Source organism: Populus trichocarpa, chromosome 17, assembly GCF_000002775.5.
Source record: "Populus trichocarpa isolate Nisqually-1 chromosome 17, P.trichocarpa_v4.1, whole genome shotgun sequence".
Taxonomy (NCBI): domain Eukaryota; kingdom Viridiplantae; phylum Streptophyta; class Magnoliopsida; order Malpighiales; family Salicaceae; genus Populus; species Populus trichocarpa.
The window spans coordinates 1,225,080-1,246,610 of NC_037301.2; the positions used below are offsets into that span (position 1 = coordinate 1,225,080).

General features: G+C 32.6%; 2 protein-coding genes across 4 annotated transcripts; one reads left to right on the forward strand and one right to left on the reverse strand.

The window, feature by feature from the left end:
• Nucleotides 1-8,178: 8,178 nt before the first annotated feature.
• LOC18106811 (NAC domain-containing protein 73) lies at nt 8,179-10,635 on the forward strand. The gene is made up of 3 exons (XM_052448382.1): nt 8,179-8,781; nt 8,866-9,055; nt 9,615-10,635. The coding sequence occupies exons 1-3, from the start codon at nt 8,632-8,634 to the stop codon at nt 10,172-10,174; spliced, it is 900 nt and encodes a 299-aa protein (XP_052304342.1). The 5' UTR covers nt 8,179-8,631; the 3' UTR covers nt 10,175-10,635.
• A 655-nt stretch (nt 10,636-11,290) lies between these two features.
• Nucleotides 11,291-20,538, reverse strand: LOC18106812 (uncharacterized). 3 transcript variants are annotated; one of them, XM_024588935.2, is made up of 14 exons: nt 20,224-20,538; nt 19,484-19,645; nt 19,153-19,218; nt 18,859-19,002; nt 18,567-18,680; nt 17,753-17,854; nt 17,461-17,646; nt 16,018-16,107; nt 15,808-15,942; nt 15,036-15,158; nt 14,372-14,457; nt 13,295-13,895; nt 12,610-12,687; nt 11,291-12,475 (listed from the first exon to the last, which is right to left on the reverse strand). In XM_024588935.2, exons 1-14 carry the CDS (start codon nt 20,455-20,457, stop codon nt 11,486-11,488), a joined length of 3,111 nt encoding a protein of 1,036 aa, XP_024444703.2. In that variant the 5' UTR covers nt 20,458-20,538; the 3' UTR covers nt 11,291-11,485. The 3 variants fall into 3 exon arrangements, with proteins under 3 accessions (XP_024444703.2, XP_024444702.2, XP_024444704.2); XM_024588934.2 differs by having other exon boundaries at nt 12,610-12,690; XM_024588936.2 differs by lacking the exons at nt 15,808-15,942; nt 16,018-16,107 and having other exon boundaries at nt 12,610-12,690.
• Between the last annotated feature and the right edge of the window lie 993 nt (nt 20,539-21,531).

Here is a 21,531-nt window from a genome sequence, read left to right on the forward strand (position 1 = left end):
TCAGCCTTGTCAAATTTGAAACATCTTTTCATTAGTAACAGCTGTTCTGCAATTGTACAGATTCGAGGAGATTCAATCTTTTTGTCTCCCATTGGATCTTCCTTCCCTCTATTTGTTACTTGCTACTTCGGATTGGATTTGTCCATGTCGAGACTGGAATCAAACTTCGAATTTTTTTTTTAATTTATCTAAAATAACTTGAAATAATATTATTTTGAAATAAATTCAGTTGAGTTGATCGACTCGTAACCCAGAACAGATTTGATAACTAAAGATAAAAGAGGATGCAAAAGACTGAGAAAAAGAGGATGCAAGTTGAATTACGTTCTCAGTCTTGCTAGGCAGGCCAATTCTCGAGCTTCTCTGATACCATATCATTTATTTGCTAGCTAGCTAGCTAGGTAAACCCAGAAGGCTGCCGATTGACATAACTGAAATATTCCAAGCAGCAAGAGACAACTTTGGTAGTTTAATGGAGATAGCTGAGTGAAGGTGCTTGTCATGGCCGTTCCTCATTTAAGAGAAATGGGCCTCTTCTCCATTAAAGCAAAGCATTGTAGGTGGGGGGTGGTGAAAGACCGACGACTGTGCTTCTCGGGAAAATGACAACACTGATTCCTCAAGTTCTTTTTTCAACAGGTATTAAATGATGGACCGTGTTTGCACTGCAATGATGCCTTTCTATTATAAATTTATTAATCTTGTAACTTTAAAACGATTTAATTTTAAATTAAATTGGATTAAATAATTTTAATTTTTAATTGATTTTTTTTAATATTTTTTTTGATGCAGCATAGTTTAGAGTCTATTTGATATTGTATTAGTATTTGCTTTTTAAAGCCCTTTTTTTTAGAAATATATTGAAATAATTTTTTTTAATTTATTTTTGATATCAGCATATAACAATGATATAAAAACATAAAAAAATTAATTTTAAATATATTTTTTTAAAAAAAACTTTCTAACTACAAAAACAAATGGCCCCTAGTCTTCTTTTTCTATACCCATCATTATATATACTAGCTTTGATACCCGCGTGATGCCGCGAGTTATTTTTTTTACATAAAAAATATTAAAAAAAATAAAAATTTAAAAATCTTGGGTTTTTCTGCAAAGTTATACCCAAGAATCTTGGGTTTGGCTGCAATGCCTGACCTAAGAGTAATATTTATAATATTAATAATAAAATTAAACTTGCATGACCCAAGTTTAAGTGAGTCTGGCTGTAACACCGGACCCAAGAATACTAGATGTGGGTCTGGCTATAAGGTCGTGTCATAAAAGTGTGATAATTAAATAGATTAATTAAAAAAACAAAGAAAAAAAATCAACAGGAAGGAAAAAACTAATGAAGAAAAAGAAAAAAAAAACATTGAATTAATTGGGTCAACTTTTTAAACCAGGTTATCCCGTAAAACCTGAGATTTGCGTCATGAAAGTTTGATAACTAAATAGAAAAAGAAATGACGGGTTTACCTAGAATTAACCGGGTTAACCCATCAAACCAAGTTAACCCGTCAAGCCCAGGATACGTGTCATGAAAGTATGAAAGTCTGATAATTAAATAGAAAGAAAATTAACTTTAACAAACTAAACTAAATGAAAAAAACTAACTCGTGAAATCAGGTTAACCCATCAAACTCGAGATTCGTATCATGAAAATATGATAACTAAAAAAAAAAATTTAACATTAACAAACTAAATCAAACAAAAAAAAATTCATTAAAAAAAATAAAAAGAAAAAACAAAAGAAAAAAACAGTTATATAATATAATACAATATAATAATAATAATAATTATAATTATAATGAAAAAACATGGGGAAAATTTAAAAAAATGAAAAAAAAAAGTGGGGAAAGCTAAAGCTAAAGCTAAATTCTCAACCAACTCAATATTGAAAAAATAAATTTAACAAAGATAATTTTAAAGAAAAAACATGTGGGGAAAACACTGTAGCCAAATAAAAACAATGTAAGGGAAACACTGTAGTAATTCATAGTATTTTTTTTTTAAAAAAAAAAGCTACAAAGCTAATCTCTCAACCATCTCAATATATAAAAAAAACCGACAAAGGCTATCTAAAAAAAAAGAAGTCAATTTTGGGTAAAAGAAATGAAAAACAAATGTACAAAAAAGGAAACAAAAGCGAAAAAAAAACACGTGGGGAAAGCCACAGTGTTTTAAAGAAAAAGACAAAAAAACTAAATTTTCAACCAGCTCGATAGTAAAAAAATAAAATCAACAAAAATAATTCTGAAAAAAACAAAACAAAAAAAAAAGAAAATATGTAAAAAATGACAATTTTGGAAAACAAAATAAAAAAAAACATATGGGGAAAGCTAAAGCTAGATTATCAGCCAGCTCAATATTGAAAAAATAAATTTGATAAAGATAATTTTTTAAAAAAATATATGGGGAAACACTGCAGCAAAACAAAAACTATGTAGGGGAAACACTGTAGCAATCCATATTATTTTTTTAAAAAAAAACTATAAAGCTAAATTCTCAACCAACTTAATATAAAAAAAATAAAATCTACGAAGACCATTTTGAAAAAAAAAGAATAAAGAAATCATAAAAAAAAAAACAATGTATGAGAATATTATATCAATCCACAATGTTTTAAAGAAAAAAACTACATAGTTAAATTTTCAACCAGCTCAATATTTAAAAAAATTAGCAAAGATAATTTTGAAACAAAAAAAATTAAAAAAAAAAGAAACAAAAAAAAGAAGAAGAAATCAATTTTGGGTAAAAAAAAAAGCAAAAAAAAACATGTAAAAAAAAACAAAAGCAAAAAAAAAAAAAACCCTACTACAGTGAATATCTCACGCGTTTTAGAGTTCTTTAACTTGCTTTGATACCCGCGCGATGCCGCGGGTCATTTTTTTTTGCATAAAAAATATTAAAAAAATAAAAATTTAAAAATCTTGGGTTTTTCTGCAAAGTTATACCCAAGAATCTTGGGTTTGGCTGCAACGCCTGACTTAAGAGTAATATTTATAATATTAATAATAAAATTAAACTTGCATGACCCAAGTTTAAGTGAGTCTGGCTGTAACACCGGACCCAAGAATACTGGATGTGGGTCTGGCTATAAGGTCGTGTCATAAAAGTGTGATAATTAAATAGATTAATTAAAAAAAACAAAGAAAAAAATCAACAAGAAGGAAAAAATTAATGAAGAAAAAGAAAAAAAAAACATTGAATTAATTGGGTCAACTTTTTAAACCAGGTTATCCCATAAAACCTGAGATTTGCGTCATGAAAGTTTGATAATTAAATACAAAAAAAAAATGACGGGTTTACCTAGAATTAACCGGGTTAACCTATCAAACCAAGTTAACCCGTCAAGCCCAGGATACGTGTCATGAAAGTATGAAAGTCTGATAATTAAATAGAAAAAAAATTAACTTTAACAAACTAAACTAAATGAAAAAAACTAACTCGTCAAATCAGGTTAACCCATCAAATCCGAGATTCGTATCATGAAAATCTAATAACTAAATAAAAAAAAAATTAACATTAACAAACTAAATCAAACAAAAAAAATTCATTAAAAAAATAAAAAGAAAAAAACAGTTATATAATATAATACAATATAATAATAATTATAATTATAATTATAATGAAAAAACGTGGGGAAAATTTAAAAAAATGAAAAAAAAAAGTTGGTAAAGCTAAAGCTAAAGCTAAATTCTCAACCAACTAAATATTGAAAAAATAAATTTAACAAAGATAATTTAAAAAAAAAACATGTGGGGGGAACACTGTAGCCAAACAAAAACCATGTAAGGGAAACAGTAGTGTAATCCATAGTATTTTTGTTTTTTTTTAAAAGCTACAAAGCTAATATCTCAACCAGCTCAATATATAAAAAAAACCGACAAAGACTGTTTAAAAAAAAAAGAAGTCAATTTTGGGTAAAAGAAATGAAAAAAAAATGTACAAAAAAGGAAACAAAAGCGAAAAAAAAAACACGTAGGGAAAGCTACAATGTTTTAAAGAAAAAGACAAAAAAACTAAAATTTCAACCAGCTCAATAGTAAAAAAATAAAATAAAAAAATAATTCTAAAAAAAACAAAACAAAAAAAAGAAAATATGTAAAAAATGACAATTTTGATAAAAAAGAAAAATAAAAAAAATAAAAAAAACATATGGGGAAAGCTAAAGCTAGATTATTAGCCAACTCAATATTGAAAAAATAAATTCGATAAAGATAATTTTTTTAAAAAATATATGGGGAAACACTGCAGCAAAACAAAAACTATGTAGGGGAAACACTGTAGCAATCCATATTGTTTTTTTTTTTAAAACTACAAAACTAAATTCTCAACCAACTTAATATAAAAAAAATAAAATCTACAAAACCATTTTGAAAAAAATAAAAATAAAAAAATCATAAAAAAAAGAAAACAATGTATGAGAATATTATAACAATCCACAATGTTTTAAAGAAAAAAATTACATAGTTAAATTTTCAACCAGCTCAATATTTAAAAAAATTAGCAAAGATAATTTTGAAACAAAATAATTTAAAAAAAAAAGAAAAAAAAAGAAGAAGAAATCAATTTTGGGTAAAAAAAAAAAGCAAAAAAAAAAAACATGTAAAAAAAAAAACAAAAACAAAAGAAAAAAAAACATAATTTTTTTAAAAAATATATGGGGAAACACTGCAGCAAAACAAAAACTATGTAGGGGAAACACTGTAGCAATCCATATTGTTTTTTTTTTAAAACTACAAAGCTAAATTCTCAACCAACTTAATATAAAAAAAAATCTACAAAGACCATTTTGAAAAAAAATAAAAATAAAGAAATCATAAAAAAAAGAAAACAATGTATGAGAATATTATAGCAATTCACAATGTTTTAAAGAAAAAAATTACATAGTTAAATTTTTAACCAGCTCAATATTTAAAAAAATTAACAAAGATAATTTTAAAACAAAAAAATTTAAAAAAAAAGAAAAAAAAAGAAGAAGAAATCAATTTGGGTAAAAAAAAAACAAAAAAAAAACATGTAAAAAAAAATAACAAAAACAAAAGAAAAAAAACCCTGCTACAGTGAATATCCCACAAGTTTTAAAGTTCTTTAATATATATATATATATATATATATATATATATATATATATATATATATATATATATATATTGCTTTTATAGTTTTCAAAAACTTTTAGGATGGTCCCTATTTTTAAATAATTAACAAAAACTAACATTAGGTTCCTTAAAAGCGCACAAGTAATTTGTTTTTGTAGGCATCTCTAGCCCATTTTAGCCCAGCTCTTTTTGTTCATAAGCCCATGTCAATTGTGAAAATCCCAATTTTCTTTAAAGTTTCCAGTAACTTCTTCATTAAATCTTGTTTGACAAGACATATACTGTATTTTTATGAAAAAAAAAATTTATTTTAAATTTATTTTTTTTATTTTTAAATTATTTTGATGTGTTAATATTAAAAATAAATTTTAAAAATATTATTTTAATAACCACACCTATATTACCAAAAACTAGCTAGGTACAAGCTAAATATGATGACTACTGGAAGATTATATAGTCGTTAACTTCAGGACCCGTATGATTAGTTGAGATACATACAAGTTGATCCAAATACCCCGTTAATAAAAAAAAAACCTAGCCAAGTACACAACTACTATACCAAACACGCCTGTACAGAAGGAAAAAAAAAACACATGCTTGACTCTTTTATCTTTCTTTTATTCTTTATTCCAGGCGAACTTAAAAAATGACCATGACGTAGAACACTGACATAATCCAGGATCGTTTGTACGGACAACATTTGATTTTACTAATTAAGCTACCTAACTACAACAATTATATATGATAATTATGGGATGACATGTTTATAAGCACAACCTTAACCAAATGTAGCATATATATGTTCTTTTTAGTGAGAAGTTTCATTAATCCATACACTTACCACTTTTCTCAACAATTTAGTTTTCAAATCCTACTAGTTACCCCCCTTTCTTTCATCATATCTCAAATAGAACACCGCATTCCTAAAAAATTTAATTTTTTTTGTTAAAATTTAATATGGTTTGTACGTTTTGGATCGTTTTGATGTGCTGATGTCAAAAATAATTTTAAAAAAATAAAAAATATCATTGGCATGCATTTCGGCACAAAAAGTTATTTGAAAAGCAACCGCTACCACACTGCCAAACACCCTCTTAATTTGGTTTCTTATTTTTCAAATTAATTATATAATTTTTTTTTATACAAATTAAGAATAAAAAAATTAAATGTTCGTTTACTATATCAAGATATATAAAATGAAAATAATTATCTCTTTATATTTTCTATTTTGAAAATAAAAAAATTCACTCAAAAATTATTCCAGAGACATTTATATATACTATGTATTTGACTCTGTCTCTTCAATCAAACATGTTTATGCTTTTATTATATCTATTTGTTTTTTTGTTATGAAACATTAATTAAATGCAACCCAACAAATGCAACCCAAGAAACTGAAAGATTCATAATTATTTTTTTAATTTCTCATCAGTAATTAACTTATGACTTGAATATTGATTTATCAAGATTCAAACCTTAATCTAAGTGAAATTCCATGGTTAGACTAACCCCTTCAAATTAAATAAATAAAGCATCAACTCAAAGTAATTAATTAATTTAGCAAAAGAACTCACAAAGAGTGGGGCAGATGATACCTTGATACTTGGACTAGGAATATTCAAAGAAGAAAATATTGATGTATATATTTGTACTTAATTATGCACATCTCTTTCACTTTATGTTGTAAGCTGGCAATAGACAACACAAGAATGGTCTTTATGCTTTGATTTTCTTTTCTCACAAGAAGGTAGATATTGGCTTTTAACCGAAATGAATATTGCTTGAGCTAGAGAATACATCAAGTATCGTAAAGGGCACCCCAAATTCTTACAGCCTCGTGATGCACGTTTTGTTCTTCAAAATCTAGGGGAAATTCATTAATTGAAGGTCGGATCTGTAGGTAGAATTTCCCTTTTCTTTTTAATGGAATTTGATGAAAGACACTGTAGCAATAATTTAAAAGGAAATTAAGTAAGTTCACGGTTTTTGATGGGTTTTTCCCGAGTTGATTGGATCGCAGATTAACCTGAGTTTTTAAACGGATTACATCAATTAAATTTTTGTTTATTTTTATTGAAATTTAGTCTAATCTAAATCCCGGGTTATTTAATCCGTCGAATAATCAAGTAAGGTTATAAAAAAAATATAATAAAAGACAATAAAGGCTAACTATTTGTGTGGGAAGCAGACAATTCCGATGGTGTAAGAAATTTGTGTTGTCATTTTTTATTTATTAAATTGCTCTCTTTTTTTACAGGAATGTTATAATACAAGGACATATAATTCAGCTCAATAAATCTTTTGGCTTTAATTTATTTTTCTTGGAACAAGGGGCTGTACCAAGTATGGAGCACTGTGCATGTGTCATGCATGTAGGCAAGGGGCAAAAAAACTAAGGAATTTAGCTGAGAAAGAGGTTGTCAATTTACTGTGATAGATAGGTTCCTTGCTTTACATGAGAAGTCTACGTGAAGAAATGGAATTATATATTTGGTTGGACATTGGCTCTCTTAATATTTATTAATTATTATTCCATTTTATCCTGTGATATTAAACCTAACTCCTCTTGAATAATCGGGTTGAATTGATATTTAATTAACTTGATATATCAAGTATCAAAACTTAATTTGATATTTTTAAAAATAATATTGTTTTGATTTTTTTTAAATATTGATTTAGATTAATTTTTATAATTTGAATCATAGTTAGATAAATTTTGAGTTAGGTTTTATAATTATTATTTTATTAGTTTCTTTCTTATTTATGTTTTTCAATATTAAGGAGTTTATACATTAGCTTTGTTCACACTCTAGGTTGACATTGGAGCTGAAATATCTCTCTCTATGAGGTGGTGAAATAGCTCTCACGCATCAGATTGCCCCATCTCCACTCAACCCTAACTAGCCATGATTAATATTTTATTTCTTTTTTTTTTAATTTTTTTAATCTTTAAAACTTATTTCAAGCAGAAAAACATGCCTTTAGACGGAGTAAAAAGGACCCTAAAACTACATTTATTGTCCTACAAGTTTTCATAAGCATCCCATTTACATAAGCACACCACCAAACTTAAGATCCAAGCAACCCTAAAATTTTCCTTTCTTTGCAACATACTACTACTACTGCATTTTTGGAAATTACACCATATTTTGATTTTTTAGGTATACCTTTCTCTCTCTCTCTCTCTCTCTCCCACTCTCTCGAGAAAGGACAAAGAGGTGGTAGGGGGGAGGGGAGAGGAGAGGAGAGGAGAGTGTGCATGTTGTCTCATGCAAAAGTGGAGGAGAATTTAATTCCTTCCCTACCCTAAAGATCAAGAGCTATCTATGTCTTGAAGAAAGACAATACATGCTTTAGAAGGAGACAAATTGCTTTTCCTTCTTTTCTTTTAAGCCCTTCGTGTCTCTCTTCCACACACACACACGCATCATACATAGTCTTTGTCTATTTTGGAGTAGCAGTTGTCGAGGGAGAGAGCAAGAAAGAAAGGTGTGCAATATATGGGCATAAGAGGAAACCAAAGGAAATGACTTGGTGCAATGACTGCAACGATGTGCAAACAATTGAAAGAAGCTCACCTCCACCTTGTAATGCAAGTGTTATTGCTCAAAGACACAAAGAATGCTTGATTCGAAGTTGCCCTTCATGTGGGCACCAAATCAAATGCCAAGACCAGGTTTTTAATTTGTTTTTAAATAATTTCTTTACATGTAGTTTTGTACGTATAATACTTGGTTGGTGATGTATATACTCTTTGCAGGCAAGAATCCATGACTTGCCAGGGCTACCGGCCGGAGTGAAGTTTGATCCGACTGATCAAGAGCTGCTTGAGCATTTGGAGGGGAAGGTGAAGTCTGATACCCGCAAGGTCCACCCTCTAATTGATGAGTTCATCCCTACAATCGATGGAGAGAATGGGATTTGCTATACACACCCAGAAAAGTTACCAGGTGAACATTCCTTCAGGAATACAACATTTTTTAGCTAGCTCGATCGTTCATGATGAGATCCAACTTGATTGACATGCTATCTTGAGTGCTTGCATGCAACATGAGAGATAAGGTCAATTATCATTAGCTAGGTCCTCTGTTGTTTCAGAGCCTATCCCGTCAGGCAAGCTAGAGGAGGAAAATCATGATATAAATTTAACTACACAACAATACTCCATTACTGAAAATTCTTGAATCATAGTAGAGTAGTTAACCTGTTCTTCTCTTTTGAGGCACCCACCAAAACTAAACGTTAGTGCTGTATAGATTTATTTTCCATGAGATCGTAGAAGAAACCCACCACCTAACCCTTGTACGTATATTTGTTAGCATTTGGTATTAGACATGAAGAAACCTCCCAACCAACCCTAGAAATACAAGCTATATATATATAATTCCTAGAAGGATATTAGCTTCCCAATAATGGAACGTCATAGCTTGATTAGGTGCAACCAAGTACATTTTCCTCACGCATGCATGTTAATTATATTGATGATATTGGTCTTTTGTCACCATGCAGGGGTGAGCAAAGATGGGCTAATTCGCCACTTCTTCCATCGGCCATCAAAAGCATACACGACTGGAACAAGAAAGAGAAGAAAGGTGCACACGGACACAGAAGGTGGTGAGACGAGATGGCACAAAACAGGCAAGACTAGACCGGTTCTTGTTGGTGGAAAAGTGAAAGGGTACAAGAAGATACTAGTGCTTTATACCAACTATGGGAAGCAAAGGAAGCCAGAGAAAACAAATTGGGTGATGCATCAATACCATCTTGGAAACAATGAAGAAGAGAAAGATGGAGAGCTTGTGGTTTCTAAAGTTTTCTACCAAACACAACCTAGACAATGTGGTTCTCTCATCAAGGATTCTGTTTCTGTTCCTTCAAAATTAAAGGTACAAAGTAGTGGGCATGAGGGCTCTAACCTTAAGAATAGTACCACTCTTGTTGAGTACTATCACCCTTCTTCTTTTATATCCTTTGACCAAAGTGGACAGAATAGATCAACAAACCCTAACCCTCCTCAACAGCTACTCTCCCATTTTGCAGTTCATGACGGATCTTCTTTTATCCCCTGAAAAATAAAGCAATGGGAGTCTCTATGGCTGCATGATATGGTGGCCTATGTAGCAAAATATATAGAGCTTCCAAGTTCCAATCTTTGAGCATTGGTGAAATAAATTAATATATATATATATATATATATATATATATATATATATATATATATATATATATATATATATATATGAACTTAGGAGAGGCCAAAAGCCAGAATAGATTGAGAAGAATAAATATCTTTGGCAAAGAACTAGGAGCCAGATTCTTGAGGGTTAGAGAATTGAAGAATATTTCGGCAATATTAATTCCTTTCTTCTTCTTTTTCACTTTCTTTATTAATTCATGCTTTGTACAGTGTGACAAAGATGTAAATTTCACATGGGTTCTAACCCTTTTTCTACGAGAGAATGTTAACTTTGGACCTGTACAAAGATGATGATTCTTAAACTATAAATATTCTGACAGGATTTGTTTCGTACTTTGTTCTGTAAAACCTCTATAATGATTACTCCTCATCTAAGAATGTAGCTCTCTTTCTCTCCCATGTTGCCTCGTGAAGTATTTGTTTATTATGCCTTCACAAATTTTGAGCAAACTGTAAAATCTGGAGCTAGTCTGATCATGTTAACACATTGAACACAGCTAGCTCAATTTTAATGCAGAACTCATGGTCCCTTTCGTTTTTTGATATTTACAAACAGTGAGGTATTCATGGATCCTTTTGATATAACATGGGATTCGCGATCACATGGTCCTTTGATTGACAAGAATTAATCCATCTTTTTTTGGGAAAAAGCTTCATGTTTGATGGGCCATAGAAATCATTTTACACAAACCATCCGAGGTGACTTGAATCCAGAGCCTCCCCAGATTTCGAAGTCCTTACCAGTTACCACTAATGTGTGAGCATTTTGATGTAGAATAAAAAAATCATGTTACTGTTTTCCATTTCCATGGCCATAGCATCCTTAAGCAAGCTAGTCTCGTGCATCAAAGCCTGGCCTAGTCTTATGCATAACATGTCACCATCGTTTTTTAGCAAAGAGAGTTATGGAAAATTTGACCTAATCGATCTCTGTAGCAATCAAGTGGCCTAAGTTGATAAAATTGATGAACTTGCCTGGCTCTCGAAGGGATCGAAGTTCCAATTTCATTGCACTAGCAATGGGAGCTTTAGGTAAGAAAAGCCCACAACTGTGTGATTACAGTATTAACAGACAACATGTCAAAGGACTTCACTGGTCCAACTTCAAGCGAAATTAATAAGTCCTTCTAACTTCCTCTATACAGATAAGAACCATTCTTTTAGTCAAAACCCAAAAAAAATGTTACTTCTTCAGGACAAGTCTTTTGTATAGAGCATAGACATCTTTCTTCTTGGAGCTCTTCAGCTCAAGCAAATCTCCACCAAAACCAAGTTCAGTGAGCTCCTGCTGCATCTTCAGAACGGTTAACCTAACATAGGACCTTGAACCAGCCTTTCGATCTTCACTGTCTTCATTAGCCTTGACATCAGAATTCTCAACTTCTGTTGTCGTGCATTTTTGCAGGGCCATTTTTGGTTTTTTTGATTCCCTTGCTATTTCTTCATCAATATCCATATCCTGGACAGAATCCTGACCCGCACTCAGAACTTTCAGCCTTGAACGTTTCCCCCAAGCAATGGTTTTCATCTCAGAACCCAATGCAGTTTCGTTTGAATGGTCAGGAGATAACTCCACCTGTGGTGAAACTAGTTTTCTCTGCTGCAGTTCCGCATGTAAAGAAGGCCCATTTGCCATTATATTTTCCCCTAGCACTGAGCTTAATCTTTGTTCGCATTTCATTTTCAATGCCTCTAACTCTTGATCTCTCTCTTTAACCATAGCTTCTAGTAAAGCGACCCTAGATATAGCATTGACTTCTGATATACGCAACCTGTCAACTTCACTGGTAAGATCCACCTTTTGTCTCTCTAAGTCTTCAATCTGCTTTTGTGCAGTTTCCATCTGGGCAAGTCTTTCTATTGCAATCTGAGAAGCATCCCACTTAGAATTTTGAGCAGCCAGTACATCTGATTGTGCTGTTTCAACAAACTTATTTGCCACCTTAACTTCCTCTGCTGTGACTTTACACCTTTCATTAGCTTCCTCAAACCTTTTTGACTCAGTGAGGTACTTTTGCTCCATTTGGGTTCTGTCCTGTACCAGTATCTGAGCTTGCATCTCCAATGCATGAGCAACAGTTTTGACAGACTCGTACTTATCACTCAAGTTCTTGAGTTGAAGCTTCAGAGCTGATAATTCCAACTCATATTTGTCCATCTTTTCTTGAGCACCCTGCATATGCAAATGAAGCATCCAAAATACATGTGAAAAGATTAAAAACAAATATACTGTTTTCTCCAAGCTTCTTGAATTTGAAGGCTACTATATGATAGCGATCAGCAAATGATTAAGGTTTTAGAGCAGACCTTCAAGTCCAAATTCAAAGTGGTTATTTTCTGCTCAGCCTCCTCAAGCTTTGCTATCTTGACCTTAATTTCATTGTCCTGCTGTTTTAAAACTCAAGGAAAGTTGTAAAGGTTTGTAAATAATGTATCAGCAAAATAAGCAAAAGCATTGTTGGAAAAGTAATCCCTATAAAAACTTTCAAATATCCAAAATATCATCTTGTCTTTTCAGTCTTTTCAGTTGAATTCAAGTTTTACAGTTACAATCCTCTAAATTCTAAGGCTAAGCCCAAGTATTATCCTATCTTTAGGACAAGTGTCTGTCGTTCTCTGGCTTCTTCTCTCTTTCATCTTCTGTAGTTTTACAGGACATTAGTTGTGTGTATTTAAGAGCAGATGGTCTATGTTATGTAGTGTAAAAATTACAATATAGCTCGCATGCAATGCAAATTCATAAACAGCTGCTAAATATGAAATAAAAGCTAGCAGATACACACAGATAGACTACTATTTCTACAACCAATATGGCTGGAGGGCCATTCTTTTCTTTATCAGCTTAAGAGGATGCTGTATTCCCAAACCAATCAAGATGTGGATGCAGCGTTTCCTCTTGTCTATATGGATAGATTTAATATGGATATACTTGTATATATCGTACTAATACAAAAACATATATATTTGTGAGTGGAGAGAGGGAGAGCATCACCTTTTCTGCCAAGCTATCGCATGACTCAGCACTCAGAGCTTCTTCTCTGCAGTTTACATCCTCAATTGGATATTCCAGCAGTACATTTTCCTTCTCTATGTTAGCCTTGAATTCATTAACTGCAATAACATACTTCTCTTTCCATTCATCGGCCTTTTTCCATGCTAACTGAGTTTGTCCATGAGAAGCAGCAAGTCTTGCTTCTGCTTCATGAGCCCCCGACATGGTTCCCACCTTAACCTGGTCTTTAACTGCCTTCTTATTCCATGTCTCTTCATATTTTCTCCTCCATTCCAAGGATTCCTGCTTTGCAGAATCCAGCATTTCAAGTGAACTAGAATACCTCTCCTCCAATGAGCTGCATTTCCTCTCCAGATCAGTTATACGGCTCTTGTAACATTCAGAGACCTTATTCAAGTCATTTATAGCATCTTCATAACTCTTTCGATATTCTGTTTTGAATTTCTCACTTGCTTCCAACTTCTTATGAAGCATTTGCATCTTATCTTCCATTGAGCTGCATTTCAAGATAAGGACATTTTTGTCTGATGAAGCTTCATCAATCAACTTCTTAGCATGATGGAGAATAGGACCCTGCAAACTGAATAACAACTCCAGACATAAGCTGGGACACATGAAAATGTTCTGCAAGAGGTTTCATAGTTTAGAAAAAAGGTTGGCATATGCCAGAGCCTTTGGATAACTAGATAGCTTATAAATATGGAAGACAAAATCCTCGAGGCTAAAGATTAGCAGCTAGATTAATTACATCAACTTATATAGTGAAGGAATGGGTGCAAATTGCATTTCAAATAGAGAGTTCACCATGTCCCAAACATCTCATGCAAGGGTGATGATATTCGACCATCCTTTTTTATCCCTTCCTTTAGAGGATTATGGAAACCATTATTTGTTGAGCCTGGATAAGACCTCAGGTCACAACACTACATTCAATTCACAGGGGTATTTGGCAAGGTAATCATCCCGTACAGGGAATTTTACTCACAAGAGTAAATGGGCAAGATTATAAGCATTGGTGTAGTACTTGCTGAAAAGTGAAAATCAACATAAACAAACCTCTGTTGTAAGAAGGATGACAACTTCTGCCATTTTGCTGGACCATGAACTGATGCTTCATACTCAGATAGAAGACTATCAAGAACCTAAGCAATATAATCACTCTGGTTATTATTCATATATATAATTCATATAAATCTACTCACTGCCACCTATAACGTATTTAGATTAAGAATTTGCATAGTCAAAACAAACAACTTCACAAACAGCAAATAAGGGGAACTCATAGATTGATAAAAGAAATGCGTTGCAGCGCTTTTGAAGTACAAAGAATCATTATTCCCTTATTATGCAATTACCAGTAATTGAAGGAATCTTGTACTGCACAAATGAAAACACTGGTTCCAGAAAAAAGGATTTCTTTCTGCCTATCTTCCTTTGTTTATTTTCTATAGTTTGTCAGGAAGGTGAAAAGCACCTGAATCATGTATCTAACCCCTGTCTGTCAGTTTAAATTGGAAATTTTTGTCATGGGCAAAGCACACGAAATACTTAAAACTTACACTAACCATGATAACACAAAACACAGAAGAAACCCTTAAGATATTTCCAATGCCTTGGGGACTTGTAGAAATTGAAGAACTTTAGTTAAGTGAACAGAATGCAGGAATTATATGAGAACTTCAAAATAAATAAATAAATAAATGCAGAAGACTGCACATACTATGACAACTCTTTCAATTTGTGCATCATCAACTTGACAAGCTGCTTTCAGCTTCCGTTCCATGTTTTGTATAGCATTTAAACATTGTATATCTGCCTCTATAAATGCATTTCTTTTATAATCCTGCATCAATAGCACCACAATCAGATTTCATCTGGCTTGTAACCACAAGGATAGGCAGTGCCATAACAATAGCAAACTAAGATTCTGCACTTTTAGTGGAGCAGCTATGCATTTGAAAGTAAGTTATTTTTATCCCATTGAGCCATTTAGAGTACAAACTAGAGAGCAGCATCATAAACTTCCCATCCTCAAAGAAGACCGGAGGCATATAGATCTGACATGAGGGTTATCAACAAGGTATACCTGGCTGACTGCTCTTGTTAAACAAAAGGCATAAGGCAATATTATTTCCCCTGGATGGATCCTTCTGTAAGTAAAGATGTTTGAGAAAAATTAACTATTTTGGATTCTATTATTAGCTTTTCGATCCTAGTACAGCAAAATTTTTATTAAACATTTTGTTTAGGTTTTTCTTTTTTATGCCTAGTTTGCATGTCCTTTTCTCATTTGAATTTAGTGACATTGAAAACATTCTCTTGGTTCTTGTGCGATTAGGCTTTTAGAAGTCTGGAAAACCTTTGTAACTACAATAGGATGGGGACCATTGCTTGGTCCAGTGGTAAAAGTTTTGGATCTGGATAAGGTCGCAAGGAGGCATGAGAGAGTTCTATGCATTTCTCATTGATTTTTAAGGAAGTTCAATACACACCTCAAATGCCTTTTTACAGAAATTCTGAAGAAGCACTTCATATTTTTGTCTAGCAGAACCAACTCCGACAGCACTAGCATTATACACAGAAATTGACTTCTGAACTGCTTCATCATGCACTTCTTGTAGGGAAACCTAAAGTTAATGAATTAAAAAGAAATCATAACAACAATAAATGAGCGATAATAAAATCAAATTTTTTTTCCTTACTTCATCAGCAGGCTTTGTGCGATCAAAAGCAGACATATAAACTTCAATGGCTGTATCGAATGCCTTTTGGCATTCTGATTCTTCTACATTCTGAAAAGGAAATTAAAATATTAAAAAGCAAGGACTATAGCTTTTGATTAAAGGAGTGCCAATGTGCACAAAAGGACAGGTGTAGTTACTGAAATAAACTTGGAGAAAATGTTGAACTGAGTTTTGTTTTTTAACTATAACCACTACGGCATTGTTTTTAGAGTTAATCCAATTTTCCATCAACCTAAAACAATATAATAACATCTGCTCCAAGAAGACCTTTCTTCCAATTTTCAAGCTATTCACTCATCAAGTGTATATTGAGTTGAGCTGGTCCTTCCATTTCGTGGAAAAAATTAGTTAGTAGAATCTTAACCTAGGTATATGTTTTAAAAGTCAAGTTAGCATAGAACTGATAAACCATGTTTAGAAAAATACCATCCTTGATAGTTGCAAAATGACACTTTGTTAAGTATTCCGCATCTGGTATAAAGTCATCTAGTATACTAGATGGTTTAAACTAGATAGAGAGACAAAGCTGTCCTTGTGTCTTATTGACTAGGCCCCACTTGTTCTTGCCTACAATTTTTAAATTTAAACCCTTCCAAACAATTTTTACTCAAGGCAAAAATCACCACGTCTCCTTCCACCACATGACAGACAAATAAGCTGAATTTTTAATCATCTGGTTCACACCATTTGGTATACCGGACGATCAACTCTGCATATTTTGAGTTTGCCTTCCATTTTGCTCTCAACAGCTAGTTTTATCCTTCCACCATAAAAAGGCAACTCTTACACCTTTAAATGATGACGCAGTCCTAACCTTTCTATAATTTGAATCCACTTTGAGCTAATTCTCTTACACCTTTCATTGATTGAATTTTCACATTTCCTTAAGAATTGGATCATCCTTAACTAAAGACTTGGGCTTTTAACTTAAACATTCTCTTGAGCGTTTGTGAGTTTGAGAACTTGTTTTTCTTGAGTGAAAATTTTGTTAAAATGTAAGTGGCACTTAAAACCATTGGGGATTTGGTTGACAGATTTCGGAAGAGCTAGAGAATGAGAGGTTTAAATCTTTAGCCTTGTAAAAATATTTGGTATTGTAAAAGGGGGTGTCACCCTTGAAGGAGGCTAATTGAGTGATAGTAAAAGCACCAGCTTACTACTTGAGGAGTGGAGGCAGTTAGTGCCAAAATACTATAAATATTCGAGTAACCTCTCTTGCTCTACTCTTTTCATAATTACTTGTTACTTCTGTTGTGATTGAATATTTGGTTGAAATAAGCTAGTTTGTTTTTTGTTGTGATTAATCCAAAAAGATATGAAAACTAGCTTTAGTTTAGAACACCTAATTTATCCCCTCACCCCACAAAATATATAGAAATAGAATCTAAACCAGTCACTAACCTGCCACGAGGAAGATATTGTAGGAACAGCCCCTCTGTTAAGAGCATCCAGAAAGGATTTTGTAATACCAGCAAGAATAGGTCCTGTCATAACAGTGCCTCCAACTTGCTTAGGCTTAGTTCTTTCAAAAACAAATTTTGCCAACATATTGAGCCCCGATAGAAATTCTGGCCTAAACTTGTCCAGCTAGACATGAAACATGTTAAGGTATCAGATGATAAAAAAGGATAGGCTCATCAAGTTCTTAATCTTCACACAGGAATATAAAAATAGATCAAAAAGTTACACTAACCAAAACTCGATCAAGATGTTGCAGGTCAGCTTCATTGTTCAAAGGGCTGACAAGAGTAAAGCACTCTCGATTTGGAAAAAGAGCTCGAATAGACTCGCGAATCTGGAATTATTACCCATACAAATCAGCAAATCTGTGGGCATAAAAAACCAATCCAATTGCTCAAATGAAATGAAAAAACATCAAAGATGAACATCCTAGAGCTAATTAATTCCACAAAGTATGCTTGGTTTCTTTACCATATTGGATTTAGCTTCAAATGAACAAACAGTTTGGATTTAAAAGGAAAAAGGTATGGAAAATGTATTGGTTCAGCATAAGGGTACAAATAATTTTGAAAAAAAAAGATCCACGAGACCAATTCTGCAGCATAAATCATTAGGACTTGTAATTATCATTAGCAACTTTTCAGGTTCAATATACTTAATGAGATTGTTGCAACAGAAAACAAATGGATTTGCTATAATCAGTGTTTGTCAAGGTGAAACAAAGAGAGGGATTCCAAAAGGTGGTGCACAATTGAGGCATGCCTTTTTCCAGCCAAAAAGAGAGCAGGTCCGTGTCATAAGTTGTGTCCAGTGCCCAAGTTCCCAAAGGTATTAGCACATCATCCATTAATGTTTCTTTGCAACAAACTAATTAATTCTACCTGGCAACTTATTTTTATATTATACGTAATACTTTGTTCCAAGTGTTTGAGCAAGCAGTGACAACAACTCATTACAATTTGCTATTGTATCCAAGTTCCCAGATTGTTGCTTTTTAAAGAGTTCTAGTCATCTCAAACTACAGTAAGATCAAGCCATGCAAATACCTTGTTTCTAGCAGCTACATCCTTTCCACTACCCAGCACTGGTCTCAAGGCCAGCTCTAGGTAGTTGCAGGGTGTTATTTTTGTATTATCCTCTTTCAAATCCAAGTAGAAGTCCTGAAAGTAGCATTTCAAAAGGCTGGTTAAATTAAACGTAATGCAAAAAATAATGTTTTTAGGCTTCCAAGGTAAGGGAAACTTATGGTCGATGAATTCAAAATATATAATTCAGGATCATTCATGGAACTATTCACAAGAAATGCATAAAATTTAAATATGATGTCTAAAAGATCACCCTCAAAAGCCAAACAAAGACAGGGGAGAAGTGCCCAAGATCAGGGACAGTGTCTTTTTCTCCAGAAGCTTTGACATGAATATGCTTGGTCATTTCAGAGACCAGAGAGAGACAATCGAGTGCAGCTTCATCTATAACCCCCATCTGAAAATAATAATAAAATGATGGACCAAAATAAGCAGGATATCTACAGTTGGGAATAGATGGCACAGAAAACATGCAAAAGGTTAACCACACACTAGCAGTAGTTACTGCAAACCAAGTTAACAAGGCCTTCGGTTCAAATATCCTAACCTGGTTGTAAACAAACAAACTTGATAAGAGGATGGCCAAGGAGAATATCTGGGCGCTGTACGTCCCCTGTCAAAAGGAAGCGATTGGAAAAAAAATAACATTACTATAACAATCACCAAAAATATTTGGTTGAGAAGTGGGGGTGGGATAGTGATACAGATAACATATTATTAACCAGCTTATTTGCCAATACTAAGACAACCACAACTGGCTGATGATGTACGCAATGCATCACTTCATTTGCATACAATCCACATCAACCAAGTGAGATGAAAATTATGATTGATGCATCTGCCGAAACATAAAATTACAAGCCAAAGAGAAACTTAACTGTTTGATCATAAGCATCAATCCCTTCACAGTCCAGCAGTACAAGACTGTATTCAGTTCCATCCAATGCAGCTCTCTTCAAAGGTTCACTCCATATCCAAATCCCTTTAGTGCAAGGTCGATGGGTTGACCCAACTTGAAATCCAGTGCTCGTACCAAGAAGCTACAGCAAGTTCCCGCAAGTTACACATTTGAGAATTACGTTCAGTTCACATTCTTCACAGATGATATTCAATATAACAGAAATGCCTTCACCAAAACTCCAAAAAAAATCCAAACATCTGTTTCATTTATTGCAATATAATACAAGGAACCATAAAGGAAAACACTGAAATGGCTTTTACACCAAAAAGAAAAAAAAATCAATTGCAAGCATCCATCTTTCCTTTCCCTAACATAGTAGTACTTCATCCCCACCACCCAAGAAATGCCTAAAATCATGATCACCTCCTACAAGTACATGATCATCACCACCAAACAAGCCCAAAACTCTCCTAACCCCAAAAATCTACAAAAAAACAGAACATCAAGTGTTATACTAGCAATACTCAAGAACCCCACAAGTCTTACATTATCCCATACACAACATGAAAAAACCCCAAAACAAAAAACATAAAAAAAACAAACTTTACAAAAACCGAGTAGCCAAAAGTAGTACTTTTGATGAATTTCTTAGTCATTTTTCCTTTTGGACTAGAACAACAGATGACCATGAAAGTTTCCATTTTGGGTTTAATTTACCTGGTTCAAAAGGAAGCTTTTACCCTGCCTTGCACGCCCACAAACAGAAACAACACCAATGGGTCCTTTAATTTGCATAAGAGCATCAACGGCATCTGGGTGCACTTTAAACTTGCCACTTTCATCATAGTAAATGAACTTTATTGGTCTTCCTGCATTGCTTGGCTCTGCATTGTTGGTGTTGTTGCTATCCTTTTCTGGGAAAGAGACCGGGTTTGTCATCTTTTGCATCATTCTCTTGCAGTGTTTTTTGTTCTACAAATGTTGTTGTGGGTTTTTCAGCAGTGGGTTTCGGTCATTGATGGTGGTTTGTTTATTTGGTGGGTTTTAAAGAGAGTGAGAGCTTTAAAATATAGAGAGATGCTGACAGGCCCATCTGCTTCTACTAGTTTTCTTAATTTGCAAGAAAGGTTTTTCTGAAAAATATTTTTTTTACATTTTTTATATTTATTGCCTTTTCTAACTTGAGAACATATTTCTTGAACCCGTCAAGGTTCTCAACTTGGTTATGACAAAGTTAATATCCTAATTATTTTAATTATAAACTCGGTTCATATTAAATTTCTAGATCAAATCATCATATTATATTATATCGTGTTTGTTCATCGTGTTTAAGAAGATTGATCAAAAACAGAGAAATTTTACACTAATATTTGAGTTAGTCACACACTCTACCTATGAGATGAAAGTCGTTGTAATGATTCAAGTATCTCCATGAAAACTAGTGTTTGGTTGTCGCGGGATGTTGAACATGATGCTCAAAGAGAATAGGCATAGTCATGCGCTTCCTCATGCAACACATACACCAATAAGTATTTATTTTCAATTAATATTTTATGTTTATTAAAAAACTAAAATACTCATGTTCCAACCTGATTATAACAAAAAAAAAACATAATAAAAATACAAAAAAAATTAGACAAAAATTATAGAAAATTTGGCTTCTAAGATATTTATGTCATTTTACTATGTTTTTAAAAAGGAAAATCAAAACAACCCTAGATCTCAGTTCAATATTTATTGTTTTCATGAATAAATTGGTCATTTTACTGTACAATTTTTTTTTCAAAGACTGTAGTATTACCCTTAATAGCCATGCCAATTGTTTTTGTAGAGATAAGCAAAATCATCATTTTATTGTTTTAATTCACAGTACCAATAACTCTAGAGCTAGAATAGATTTGCTACAAGAATTCATTAACTACTTTCAGTTTCTTTTAATTTGCAAGAAAGGTTTTTTTGAATTTTTTTTTTCATTTCTATATTTATTGCTTGTTACAACTTGAGAATATATTTGTTAGATCTATA

Coding starts and splice junctions, on each gene's coding strand:
- LOC18106811 (XM_052448382.1), top strand. CDS start 8,632: ATGACTTGGTGCAATGACTGCAACGATGTGCAAACAATTGAAAGAAGC. Junction 8,782..8,865: donor AAATCAAATGCCAAGACCAG/GTTTTTAATTTG, acceptor TACTCTTTGCAG/GCAAGAATCCATGACTTGCC. Junction 9,056..9,614: donor ACACCCAGAAAAGTTACCAG/GTGAACATTCCT, acceptor GTCACCATGCAG/GGGTGAGCAAAGATGGGCTA.
- LOC18106812 (XM_024588934.2), bottom strand. CDS start 20,457: ATGATGCAAAAGATGACAAACCCGGTCTCTTTCCCAGAAAAGGATAGC. Junction 15,943..16,017: donor GCACAAAGCCTGCTGATGAA/GTAAGGAAAAAA, acceptor CATTAACTTTAG/GTTTCCCTACAAGAAGTGCA. Junction 12,691..13,294: donor GCGATAGCTTGGCAGAAAAG/GTGATGCTCTCC, acceptor GTTTTAAAACAG/CAGGACAATGAAATTAAGGT.